Source organism: Mirounga leonina, unplaced genomic scaffold, assembly GCF_011800145.1.
Source record: "Mirounga leonina isolate KUSES-001 unplaced genomic scaffold, KU_Mleo_1.0 Mir_173, whole genome shotgun sequence".
NCBI lineage: Eukaryota > Metazoa > Chordata > Mammalia > Carnivora > Phocidae > Mirounga > Mirounga leonina.
This window is the reverse complement of record NW_023270447.1, coordinates 57,261,205-57,273,263: the sequence shown is the minus strand read 5'-3', so window position 1 is coordinate 57,273,263 and position 12,059 is coordinate 57,261,205. Positions and strand designations below refer to the sequence as shown.

The 12,059-nt window shown below is 55.5% G+C and overlaps 1 protein-coding gene across 1 annotated transcript in view; it reads left to right on the top strand.

The window, feature by feature from the left end:
• The first annotated feature begins 11,276 nt into the window (after nucleotides 1–11,276).
• FOXE3 (forkhead box E3) overlaps nucleotides 11,277–12,059 on the top strand; it is a 1,331-nt gene continuing 548 nt past the window's right edge. The window contains exon 1 of the mRNA XM_035020166.1: nucleotides 11,277–12,058. Coding sequence (XP_034876057.1) covers nucleotides 11,277–12,058 — 782 coding nt within the window. The remainder of the gene's footprint in view (nucleotide 12,059) is intronic.

The window sequence follows — 12,059 nt, the reverse complement described above, 5'->3', positions numbered from 1 at the left end:
ACCTATAAAATGCTGGGGTTGCAGCCTGCCCCTTCATTTCTGATGCTCTATTACTGCATCCATCAATTTCTTCATTTCATCTGTCAGTCCGTTAGTCAGCAACTGCGTGGCATCTGTTCTGTCCCTGGCCCTCTGTTGGATGCTGGGGGTCTCGCTAGGGGAATAACTCACACCACCAGTTCCCGAGACTTACAGAGTCGGGAGGGGCCCCGAACAAGCATTTCATACTGAGCGTGGTAATGGCTGTGTCGGAGGGAAGCACAGGAGCGTAGGGAAGTCAGGGAAGGAGCCCAGGGCTATTTGAAATGCTTCCTGGAGGAGGTGGCCTGAGCTGAGTCTTTCAGATAGGGGTGGGAGCAGAGAGAGGTGGAAGGGCATTCCAGGCAGAAGCAGCTAACTCTGTAAGAGCCCAAAGGAGAATGAGGGAAAGTGGCAGCCTGGGGCTGGAGGGAAGGGACACAAGGGATGAATTTATTTGTATTTTCCACCCACGTAACTTCTGCGGGGAGAAAAAAAACAATAACAAGACCTCCATTTTTTAAGCTGGGAAAATCCCTAGGGTGGAGTCTTTGAACGGGGAGGAAAGAAGTGACTCCTGGCCACAGTAAAGCGCTGGAGCAAATGATCCTTTCCCTCGCAGGCCGCCCCACTGGCCCTTGGTCCCCCAGGGAAGCCATGCTTGCAGTTGCATCCAGAGGCTGGTCCTGAGGCTGTTGGACCTGTCTAAAAATAGGAAGGCAGGGAGCCTAACGCCAAGCAGACGGCAGAAGAGCAGGCCTGGGAGGAGCGCAAACATCCCCCCTCCTAGGAATCATACTCATTACATTCTGAGCAAAGGCGGTTCACAATGCATCCTGGAGAAAATATGCAGTTATTGCCCCCAAACATGCCAAAGCTCGACTAATGACTGCACGCCTGCTCCAAAAGCATAAACTATTCCAGATGCTACTTCTTGCCTCTGTGAGAGCCCTTCTTTCTTCCAGCCTGAGGTTCTGGACTCTTCCTTGGGTTCTAGTCCTTTGGGAGATACAGGGTCAGCTGAGGGTCTTGGGCTAAGTGATCACCCTCTCTGGGCCTCACTGGGGCATTCTACAGGATCTTTGCCTTAACAGACCATTGTGGAGACTAGGCCGCCCTGGCCGATGTGGGGGTTGGTGGGAGAAGGGGGCCAGGTGGGAAGCTGGGAGCCGGTGTCCTAGGTGATCTGGGTGAGGCAGGGGTTTCTGAACCTGAGCGAGTTCAATTTCTGTATTTACCAAGTGGTAATGAGTCTGCAGGAAAGCAGTACTTTGACAACTCACAGTGTCAAACACATTCAGGGATTGTGCCAGCTGGAGAGCCCTGCAGCTTCGGCCTGTCTTCTGGCTGGGTGCCTCCGGGCAGCTCCCTCCACTCTGTGGCCCTCCGCTCCCTCGTCTGTGAATTGGGAATGGTTTCTGGTTAAAGAAAACCTCCGGTTAAAGAACTCATACATGCTTATTGCCTAATTTTTAAAAATTTAATCAACCCGTCTTAGAACATGATTAAGATGATACACTCACTGGATTCCAAGTTCAAAAGATGCAAATGGTACAGAGTTAGTCTCCTTCTCACTCCTGTCTCATAACTGCACCATTTTCTTCCACTGAGGCAACCATTGCTATTGGTTTCTGGTGTATTCAACATGTAGAAGTTACAAGAATTTTTATTGCAGTATTACCCTCCCCCCCCCCACACACACAGCCAAGTGAATATGTCTCAAAAACACAACTTGGTGAATAATATTCATAGTTCTAATTCCTAAAGAGAAAAAAAGGAACAATACCTGAAACTCATCACGTACAGATAAAACTGTTCATATTTTGGTGTATTTTCTTCCTCTTCCTTCCTGTGTATATACATACACATAAACATCAGAACCATGCTGTATACTTTTGTACCCTTTTTTTTATATTTAACCTATGCCACAGACATTTCCTCATGTCATTAAAAACTCCCCCCCAATTTTCTTTCAATGTTTGCCTAATGTTTCAAAGAATGGACCCAACCTTCCTATAGGGCATCAGGTTCAATTTTCCCCTTTTAGAAATAACACCGTGATGACCATCCTTGAACATGCATCATGAGCACATCCCTCAGGATGAAGTCCTAGCAGGGGAATCACTGAATCAAATAACATGAACTATAGTATTACAACTCAGGAGAAAGCAAGGAGGGTCAGGCCTGATGCACAGAACTGCCCTGTTAGAGCTATTATGTAAGGCTCTGTCCTCCTTCTGGGCACAGACACAGGGCTCCACGAGTGTGAGCTAGGCCCTCCGTCCCTCGAGTCGCCCCCTGACAGCCACCAAGGAGCACCTCAGTCTTGTCTGAGCTTTATTATTTTAATCCCTGGAGACTTGCCAAATGGTGGCCTGGTGAATGTTTAACAGCTGGCTCTTGGGGGGGAGGTAGGTTCTGATTTGTGGCATTTGCCCATTTCTGTGGTGTAAAACCTCCCACTGTGGCCAATTTCAAACTGCCAGCATGTCGTGGAAAGCAGAGTTGGGATGAGAGGCACCTAATCTCATAGGCTGGTCGGAGCTGACTTGTCTTCTTACCTGCCCTTGGCTCCCCCTTGTCCCCCTTCTTCCTCCTTCCTGTTCATCCCCCTCCCTGAGGCTCATCCAAAGTGATAGGGAATGAATATTCTGTGGGGAGGTGGATGTTGCTGAAGAATGAGAACATCTTCTCCCAGTTCTCTAAAGGAGAAACTGAGGCGCAAGGAGGTCCAGATGACTGCCCCAGGTCACCCAGCCAGATGATCTTCCATAGGGGTGTTACTCCCTGCTCGCTGCTTGGGACACTTCTCAGATGGGAGTCCATGCTTCCTACTGTGAAAATACACTGCCTTTTCTAACACTCCTCCTCCTCTTTTTCCTCTCTGGGGACTCCTGTGCCAGGATCCACAAGAGCATGAGTCCCAGGCCTTGCCCTCCAGGAGCTGAGAGCCAAGTGGGGAGGCAGACGCACGCGGGCGGTTTATACCAGGCAGACGGGTGAGTGCCCTGTAGGAGCTCCCCTGTTCAAGCGACTCCAGTCGCTCCAGAAGCTTCCATGCTTCTCTCTTCTCTCTGGGTAGCAGACACGGTTGAGGACTTCTCTTCCTCCTTCCTCAGGGAACCTGTTTTTTCTCAATATCTACCTTCTTTCACTCAGCAACCCGTTTCAGGAGCAAGTCAGCCATCCCCAGCTGTGGGAGTGGGTAGGTTCTGATCAGTCTTGATCAAACCTGTCCTTTATTCTTCCTTGTCAGAGATTGTTGAGGAATGGGAAGTGATCCAATTCTGGCCAGTGAGCGCTGAGGAGACATGGGGAGGGGGAAGCGGGGGCAGGGGGCCCTGCATAGAAAGAGACAACCTCTCTTCTTCTGGATACTTGGAACTCAGTGCTGCAGTTCTGGGTGTTGTAATTGTCTTGTCACCAGCCTGAAGATGAAACCAACCCATGAGGAATAGCAGTGCCAAGAGAATCACAGATAAGCAGAGCCAGATCCCTAGCTGCGTCCTCCCTCTGACCGTCTTGTTACGGAGAAAACAGATTTCCTTCCAGCCTAAATCACTTTGAGTCGATGTTTTCTGTTACTTGAAGCCAAAAACATCCTAAATGATGAAACACTTCCCGTCCACCGTCCACTCGGCAAATGCAGTGGTTACTCTACAACGGGGATCTTATCACATCGCTTCCTGATTCCAGGCCTTCAGCGGCTTTTTAGGAAGTTAGGACAAAATCTGTGTTCACTGTGTCTCTCCCTGCATCACGCCTACCCACCTCCCAGCCAGCGTCAGCCCCTGCAGGTAGGACAGTGGCTCGGCATCCCCGGCTCCCTGGCGCCTGGCATAGAGTCTGCCGCGAGGCGCGCCCTTGATGAACACCGTGGAGTAAGTGCGCAGGAGAGGGAGGTGGGGGTGGGGGTGGGGTGGGCGGTCAGAGTCCTAGACTTTGCACTGACTGACTTGTTCTGGGACTTTGGGTGCATCTCTCCTCTGTCTGGACCTCAATATCCAAAACTGTAAAGAAGGCACACTGTGGACTAAAGCGGCAGCTTAAGAATTGGGATTCAAAGTACCTCTCAGTGACTCCGTATAATAGCAGTCATGCTTTCAGTGTCCACGGACTCAGAGCTTTACAACGCGGGTGTTTGCCTGTCACGGTAGCATTGATGTCCATTTGGAAAGCCTTCCTCCTCGTGTGACAGCACTGGGTCACTTGAACAGCCACGTGCTTTCCAGATGCCTGCCCTGAGCTAAGGGGCCCGCGGGCTGGGAGCCCCGGCCTGCAGCATCGCAGAGGTCCTCAGGCACTAGGGGCTTGTGTCTGGCATGGGCCAGAGCAGTTGTACCTCTTGCTCAGGGTCACACAGCCATTAGCGGTGGATTCAGACTCACTCTTCTCCCACCTGGGCTCCTTTGGCTCAGCCAGCCTGGCCCACAGCACCAGTCCCCCTCAGTGTCCCTGGAAATGAGAAGCAGGGAGGCCTGTGGGCCCTGAGATTGCCCAGGGTGGGGGACGAGGTAGACGGCAGAACACAGAACGCTGACAGCCCCAAATGACAGGGAACATACTTCAGATGCCGGGGGCGTGGTTTAGGAGCGGCTGGAATTACACCCTCAGGGGCTGAACCAACATGGTCTCAGTCTGAGCCTGAACCGAGTCTGGACCAGGCAGAGGCAGGGACCGCGTGGGGGTCCCGGCCCAGGGCAGCAGGGCTGAGCAGAGAGGCAGTGGAGGCAGGAGGCAGATTCCTAGCTGGAAACCAGGCACCGAGATCTTCTACCTTTCTAGACATGTGTGGTCATTTGTTAGTTGTTCATGCATCATTCATTCGTTCCTTCGTTCACTCACCCAGGTCCTCAGTCACTCAACAACGCTCACGGAGCTGCACCACCTGCAGCCTGGCATCGGGTCCGAGGAGGAACTGGGCACAGAGGGAGGGAGACGCAGAGCACGTGCTCAAGTCTCTCTGGGTAGGGTCGGGCCAGAGGCACCGGCGGGCCTTCTGCCTGGGGAAGGGCGAGGAAGGGGAAACTGGGAAATGTGTTCTAGTGGATGAAGTGGTTATCTTCTGAGAGTGGTCCTCAAAGGACAAGGAGGAGTACACCAGGCCGGCCAGGGGGTGTCTCTCAGAGGGGAGAATGGCACGTCTTGTTCATGAAGGGCTTAGGAGATCAAGGGGCTGGTTGGAAAAAATAAATGAGGCTGTATTTCTATCTGAAGCTGGCAAAGCGGGCTGTGCTCATTTCAGTTTGCAAAGGCTCAGAGCGGGAGAGGACCTTGGCTGAAAGCAAGCGGCTCTGCAGAGCATGTGTGTATGGGGAGGGGAAGTGGGCACAGGGGCCGGGGGAGCAGCGGGGCCGCAGGTCCGGCCATGGGGCACCTGCCAGCCGGCCTTCCCAACAGTGTAGTCTGACTCCGGATGGAAGCCAGGGAGGGGGGCCTCTGAAGGTGCTCAAGCAGGGCTGCAGAGGGGGCGTCGCTCTAGCTGCTGAGGAGAGGTGGAATTAGAGGGGGAGGCTCGGAGAGCAGCCAGGAGGCAACTGCCCTGGGCACTGTGAGAACTGGTATTGGCCTGAACCACCACCAGGACAGAGGTACAAGAGCAGAGGACGGATCTGAGAGAGACTGCTGGGAACTGACAGGTCTGGGTGACTGGAGGTGGTCGGAGAGTGAGAGAGAGGGGCCCATGGTGATGGACGGGATGATGGCCAATTCCTGGACTGTGTGGCAGTGGATGTTTAAGCCACTGTCTGAGATGGACGGCTGGAGGGTCCCTCTCTGTCCTGGTCTGGAGTGAATAGGAATGAGGGGTCCGATGCTCCCCCAGAGCCAGAGCTTTGTTTCACACCTCACCGTCTGCTCAGCCTCCCATCTGGTCTCAGCCTCCAGCCTCTTCCCTCTGTAGGCTCTCTGCGGCCACACTGATCGCAACAAGGGATCTGACCATGTCACTCCCCTGCTGAAAAACTCGAGGGTTACCTGTTGTCTGGAAAGATCTGAGCTCCTTAGCCTGGCAAATAAAGTCATCTACAGTCTGACCCCATCTACCTTCTCTGTCTCCATCCCTTGGCACTCTCTACTAGCTACAGTGAATGATAATAGTAACAGCAACAAACAACAAACAACAGCTAACACACAACATTGATGTATGCCAGGCAGTGTCCCAAGAACTTTACATATATTCACTCATGTAATTCTTAGTCGAAAAACATGGCGAATCTTGGACTTTCCGGAATGGGCCATATCCTCTTGCTCTCAGATCTTCGTACCTTCAGTTTTCTTGTTCTGGTAACCAGCTGTCCTTCCAGCCATGTGATATGTATTTATAGACCATTGGCTTGTGCCAGGCCCTGTACTAAGTGCCCGGGATCCCCATAGGAGTGAGATGTATACGGGCCCTCAATGCATAGTCTAGTGTGGGAGACAGATCCATGAAGAGTCAGTAAGATAAGTGCAGTGACAGAGAGGATGGGGGCACAAAATGAGCCCTAATCCAGCCTGGGGCCTGCCAATCTGGACCACTGGAGCTTTACCCTCTCCAGGAAGCTTCCCTGACGTTGCCAGGCTGGCTGAGGTCCCTCTTTTGTGCCCCTACAGTCCCTTCTCTGCCCGCATCACACACCAACCACTGTGTATGGGGAGTGTCTGTGTGGCTGCACCCTCCTGAGCATAGTGAAGGCAAGAACAGTCTGACTCATCATCGACACAGCACCCGAGGCAGCCTGGACACAGATCCTTAGGATTTGCTGAATAGAAGTGCTTGAAGGATGAAGAGGCACAAAGAGGGGCATCCTCCTCTTGGGTTGTTCTCTGATGCTCTCCCCAGAGACAAGCCTGATCTTATTTCCTTTTCTGAGCCTGCCTCATCCCCTTAGCCCAGAAGACACCCCAGGGTCAGGCCCTGGGGGTAAGGCTGGGGCTGCTGCCTTCATTAGCTGGTTCAGAAAAGGCCACACCAGAATGGGGGCCCAACCACCCCCAGCCAGGTTGGAAGCATCTGCCCCAGGCTCCTGAGGGAGGAGCAGTATTCTGGGTAGCTCTAGTCTTGGGGGTAAGAGGGAAGAGGCCCTGCAGCAGCCCTCAGAAGCTCTGGGTGGTTGGGGTGGGGTGGGGTGGGGTGTCTCTGAGAATTTCTTTGGTTCCTGAGCCCCCTCTGCAGCCTCTGGGCTATGGGATCCGTGGATGCTATGATGAAGGGCTTAAGGAATAAATGACTCTAGAGTGGTCTCTAGGGGTATTTGAGGAATATTCCAGGAAGCCTTATGAGGCCTGATGACAGCTCAGGCTGGCCCCTTGGACTCTCACTGGGTTAACATAGCTCTTTCTCCCCAGAGCTCTGGAGTGGCAATCATGGGCCCTCCTAGAGGGGCTGTGAATCTCAGGGCAAGGACCTGAAAGGACTTTCCCAGGCAGAGTGGTTGGGAAGGTCTGGCCCCCACCCTCTGCTCCTTGCCTCGAAGCCCATCTTGGCTCATGGTGCCTCTGTAGGGGTGGGGCTGGGGGCAGGGAGCCTTGGGGGCTGATGCTAACAGCTTTGGACAGGGTGGGAATTTCCATTCCTATCTAGGCAGCCATCAACGCTGTGTGCCCTGACCTGGGCCTTTGGCCTCCAAAGGGCAGTGGGAAGGCCGGCCCCAGGGCCAATCCCTGGCCATTAATCCCTCCTGCCAGCCTGAATATCCACCCAGCGTGGTCAGACAAAGGACTGCCCAGTCCAGCCACTGTGTTCCTCCCGCCCCAGGGGCTCCACTCAGACGCTGGGCCGCCTGGAATCCAGGCCCATGAGAAAGGGGCCGCCTTCACTGGCCATCTTATGCCCGGATGCTCAGTCGCATCCCGTCCGGCCCAGGGCCTATGAAAAGAGGGCCCAGCCACGCTGAAAACACGGATTAGCCCTTGCCCACCCCCCCCTCCGACACCGGCCTGCTCGGCTCCGGGAAGCAGGCCCAATGGAGGGGGCCAGGCAGGCACAGAGAACTGGAAAAGTCTGGGTTCTCACCCCTCTGGCCCCATTCCCTGCCCCCACCCTCCCCAGGATTAGCATAGCTAAGTGCACATTCAATATCATTTATTGAACATATACTATGTCCGAGGCTCTACACATGGATTGGCAAATTGAAAGTACAAGAAAATTACAGTCAGCCATGGAAGGTAATTAGAGCCACTCTCTATAACTCCCCATCCCGTCCCCACCCCTACCAAATCCGTAGGGGTGAGACAGGTTGTGGTAGGGGCCTTCAGCCCCAAGGGAAGGTGGAAAAGACTGTGGCTCTGGTTCTGTGCCTGAGTCCAGCTGCAGGCTTATGCTGCACCCGGTTGAAAGTATGCAGGCTCTGAAATCACTTCTTGGACTGCCTCTCTCCTTCCCTTCCTGCTTTAATACTGGAAATGCAGGAAAAAAATCTCCTGTTACCAAGTGCCATTGTGGGCCAAGCACCTTTCATACATGATCTCATCTGAATCTCGTAACAATGTGGACAGGGCTCATTATTGCCCCCATTTGGCAGGTAAGGAAACTGAGGCTCCAATGAACAACTGGCCCCAGGTCACGTGGCTCTTGCAGCTGGATTCCCTGCGGCTGCAGCTGCTTGTCCTCTCTTCTGTGAGCTGTTCACGGTGCCCGCCCGCCCGTGTCTTGTGTTCTGTAAGGCCTGTGCTCAGGCAGGAGTTCCCCACAACGCAATGTGGAGAGGTCACAGGGGCGGAGACTGTGTGCCTACAAACCAGGCCGATCCTCACGATTGTAGGGTTGGGGGGGTTGGCTCTCAGTCGCTGAGTGTCACCTCCTCCTTCCCCTCTGCTTCTACAGCCCTCTCTGCCCACCTCTCCCATAGCAGTAATTATCTGTGTCCATCTCCCCACCAGATCAAGAATCTCGTCATCCCGGTCTTTCCTGAGTGCTGGCCAAGGGCCTGGCATGGAAGTGCTCAGTGAGTGATGTGGGCTAAACTGAGGCCAGGACACCCGGAGGAGGGGTGGATTTGGGGTCCATGTGGCACTGACAGGACTTGCAGATTGCTGGGATGGAGGGAGTGACGGGGGAAGAGGAGGAGCCCAAGATGATGTTGATTATTTCTGTTCTGGGTGGTAAGGGGCAAGGGCCCATTTGCTGCAATGGGGTTGGGGGTGCACAGGGTTGAGGCTGATGTCCAGTGTACGCTGGATATGCTGACCTGGAGGTCAGGAGAGAGGCTAGGCATCAGCTCTGCAGCCAAAGTTGTTGAGAGCTGGAAGAACTCTAGACGAAGTCATTTCACAGTCGCACCTTTAAAATACGGTGTTCTTAGGAGAGTCATGGAGCTGGTGCTCTGAATTCGGGGGTTAATTCTGGCCCTGCTACCTACTAGCTGTGTGAAGTTAGGAAGGTCTCTTAACCTCTCCAAGCCTTATTTTCCTTCTCTGCAAAACAGAGATTGTACCAGCACTGACCTCACAAGGTGTTTGCACTGAAGCGAGGTAATGCAAGTGACGACTTTGCCGCCAATGAAATACTCAGTAATAATGGTGGCTGCTACATTATGCAGCTGGAGAGTGGGGGCCTTGAGCTTCCAGTTCGGCTTTGGAAGCCCTCGGCCACAGGCCTGCAGTAGCTAGCTTTGGTCATTTGTACCCCAGGGCTCTCCACATCAGAGCCAGAACTGGGATGAGGCATCTAGGGCCCCCAATTTAAGGAGGCCCTGGCTCTCAAGTGCCAGTCCTGCACTCACACCACCCTGAGAGTCAGTGCCCCCTTAAATTTTGGCCTTGGGCCCTTCACTTGCCTCACCTACCCCCAGCCCTGCTCCCTTGATCTTGCCTGTCCCCCAAGACAAGCCTCTTTAAGGCAAGCCTTCTTCACTCTTTGGTGCCCTTCAAGCTAGGTCTGGCTCTCCTGTCACTTTGAAGAGATTTCCTAAAATAAGCTCAGGGAGACATCACCTCTGGATGGTGGTAGTAGGTGGTGTTTCCCAGAGTGAGGTTTTTTTTTTTTTTTTTTTTAAAGATTTCATTTATTTGACAGAGAGAGACACAGCGAGAGAGGGAACACAAGCAGCGGGAGTGGGAGAGGGAGAAGCAGGCTTCCCGTGGAGCAGGGAGCCCAATGCATGGCTCGATCCCAGGACCCTGGGACCATGACCTGAGCCGAAGGCAGACGCTTAACGGCTGAGCCACCCAGGTGCCCCCCAGAGTGTGTTTTTAATAAAAACCGCTGAGATACCCCCTCCCTCCCCATGAGATGTGAGTGTGGCATTTCTGGGTCAGTAAGCAGTTTTCTCAGATCTCCAGGCAGTGGAAGCACTTGGGGGTCTCTCTCTGACCCAGCAACTGGTCCTTGGAACTTTGGGTTGTGTAGGCCTCTATTTTGTGCATCTCCACAGTGTGTACACTGTGTGTATGTGTGTGTGTGAGAGAGAGAGAGAGAGAGAGAGAGAGAGAGAGAGAGAGAAAGGGAGCCCTTTCTCTAAAACAGAAGGGGCAGGGAGAAGAGGCAGCCAGAAAGGTAACTCCAACTTATGGACTTTCTGGGGGCTCTTGATTTTAAAGCATTCAGTCCCCTGGTCCCCAAATATGCTAGTTGATCACTTTTCAGGATTTTGTTTTTTCAAAGGATGTTTACAAATGGCTTGGACAGGACAGGGTTGTGCGGGAGGTAGCAGAGAGAGGAGATGGTGACCCTGGAACCACCAAACATACTTTCCTGAGACAAAGCTGGCCTTCTCACTCTGCCATTCCCCCTACCCTTCCCTTTTAATGGCCAAGACCAGCATGGTGTCAGGATGCCAAAGGCTGGTAAGGTGGTCCTGGGTGGCTCTCATCTCTACCCCAGCTTGGGTAGGAAGGACCTGGAGGAGGCTAGGAGAGAATGATGGAGGGGACAGGACCGGGAGGAGCATAATGGGGAGGGGGCCCCAAAGAGTACACTGGGAGGATTTGTGATTAGCATTGAGCCAAAGAGGAGGGGGTTGAGGGAGAGGTGGAAAGGCGGATGGGGCCGGGACCGGACCGACCGGACTGAGATGGGGAAGGGGTTGAGGTTGGGTCTGGAAGGACTGACCCGAAGGGAAGAAACCAAGGGAGGGGCGACATGTAGGTGGCGGGGGACTGTGAGCCTAGTAAGGGGATTGGGGAAGCAAATCAGGGAGGAGGCGCTGGCCGGCGGGGGAAGATCCGAGCCCTCTCCCCTGGCTGGGGGGGACGGGGGAGGGGGGCCGTGTCCATATAAGGCGGGTCGGCGGCCCCTGCTCTCTCCGAGCTGCGCGGGCAGGGGCAGCCGCATCCCAATGACCGGGCGCAGCGACATGGAGCCGCCCGCCGCTTTCTCGGGCTTCCCGGCCCTGCCCTCGGTCGCGCCGTCGGGGCCGCCGCCGTCGCCGCAGGCCGGGGCCAAGCCGGGGCCGGAGCCCGAGGAGGCGGCCGCGGGCCGCGGGGAACCGGAGCCCGCCCCCGCGCCGGGCCCGGGGCGGCGGCGCCGGCGGCCCCTGCAGCGCGGGAAGCCGCCCTACTCGTACATCGCGCTCATCGCCATGGCGCTGGCGCACGCCCCGGGCCGCCGCCTCACGCTGGCCGCCATCTACCGCTTCATCACCGAGCGCTTCGCCTTCTACCGCGACAGCCCGCGCAAGTGGCAGAACAGCATCCGCCACAACCTGACGCTCAACGACTGCTTCGTCAAGGTGCCGCGCGAGCCGGGCAACCCGGGCAAGGGCAACTACTGGACGCTCGACCCCGCGGCCGCCGACATGTTCGACAACGGCAGCTTCCTGCGGCGCCGCAAGCGCTTCAAGCGCGCCGAGCTGCCCGCGCTGCCCGCCGCCGGCCCGCCGCCCTTCCCCTACGCGCCCTACGCGCCCGGCCCCGCGCTGCTCGCGCCGCCGCCCCCCGCCGCGCCCGGGCCCTCGCCGCCCGCGCGCCTCTTCAGCGTCGACAGCCTGGTGAGCCTGCAGCCCGAGCTGGCGGGGCTGGGCGCCCCCGAGCCGCCCTGCTGCGCCGCGCCCGACGCCGGCGCCGCCTTCCCGCCCTGCCCGGCCGCCGCCGCCTCCCCGCCGCTCTACTCGCCCGGCCCC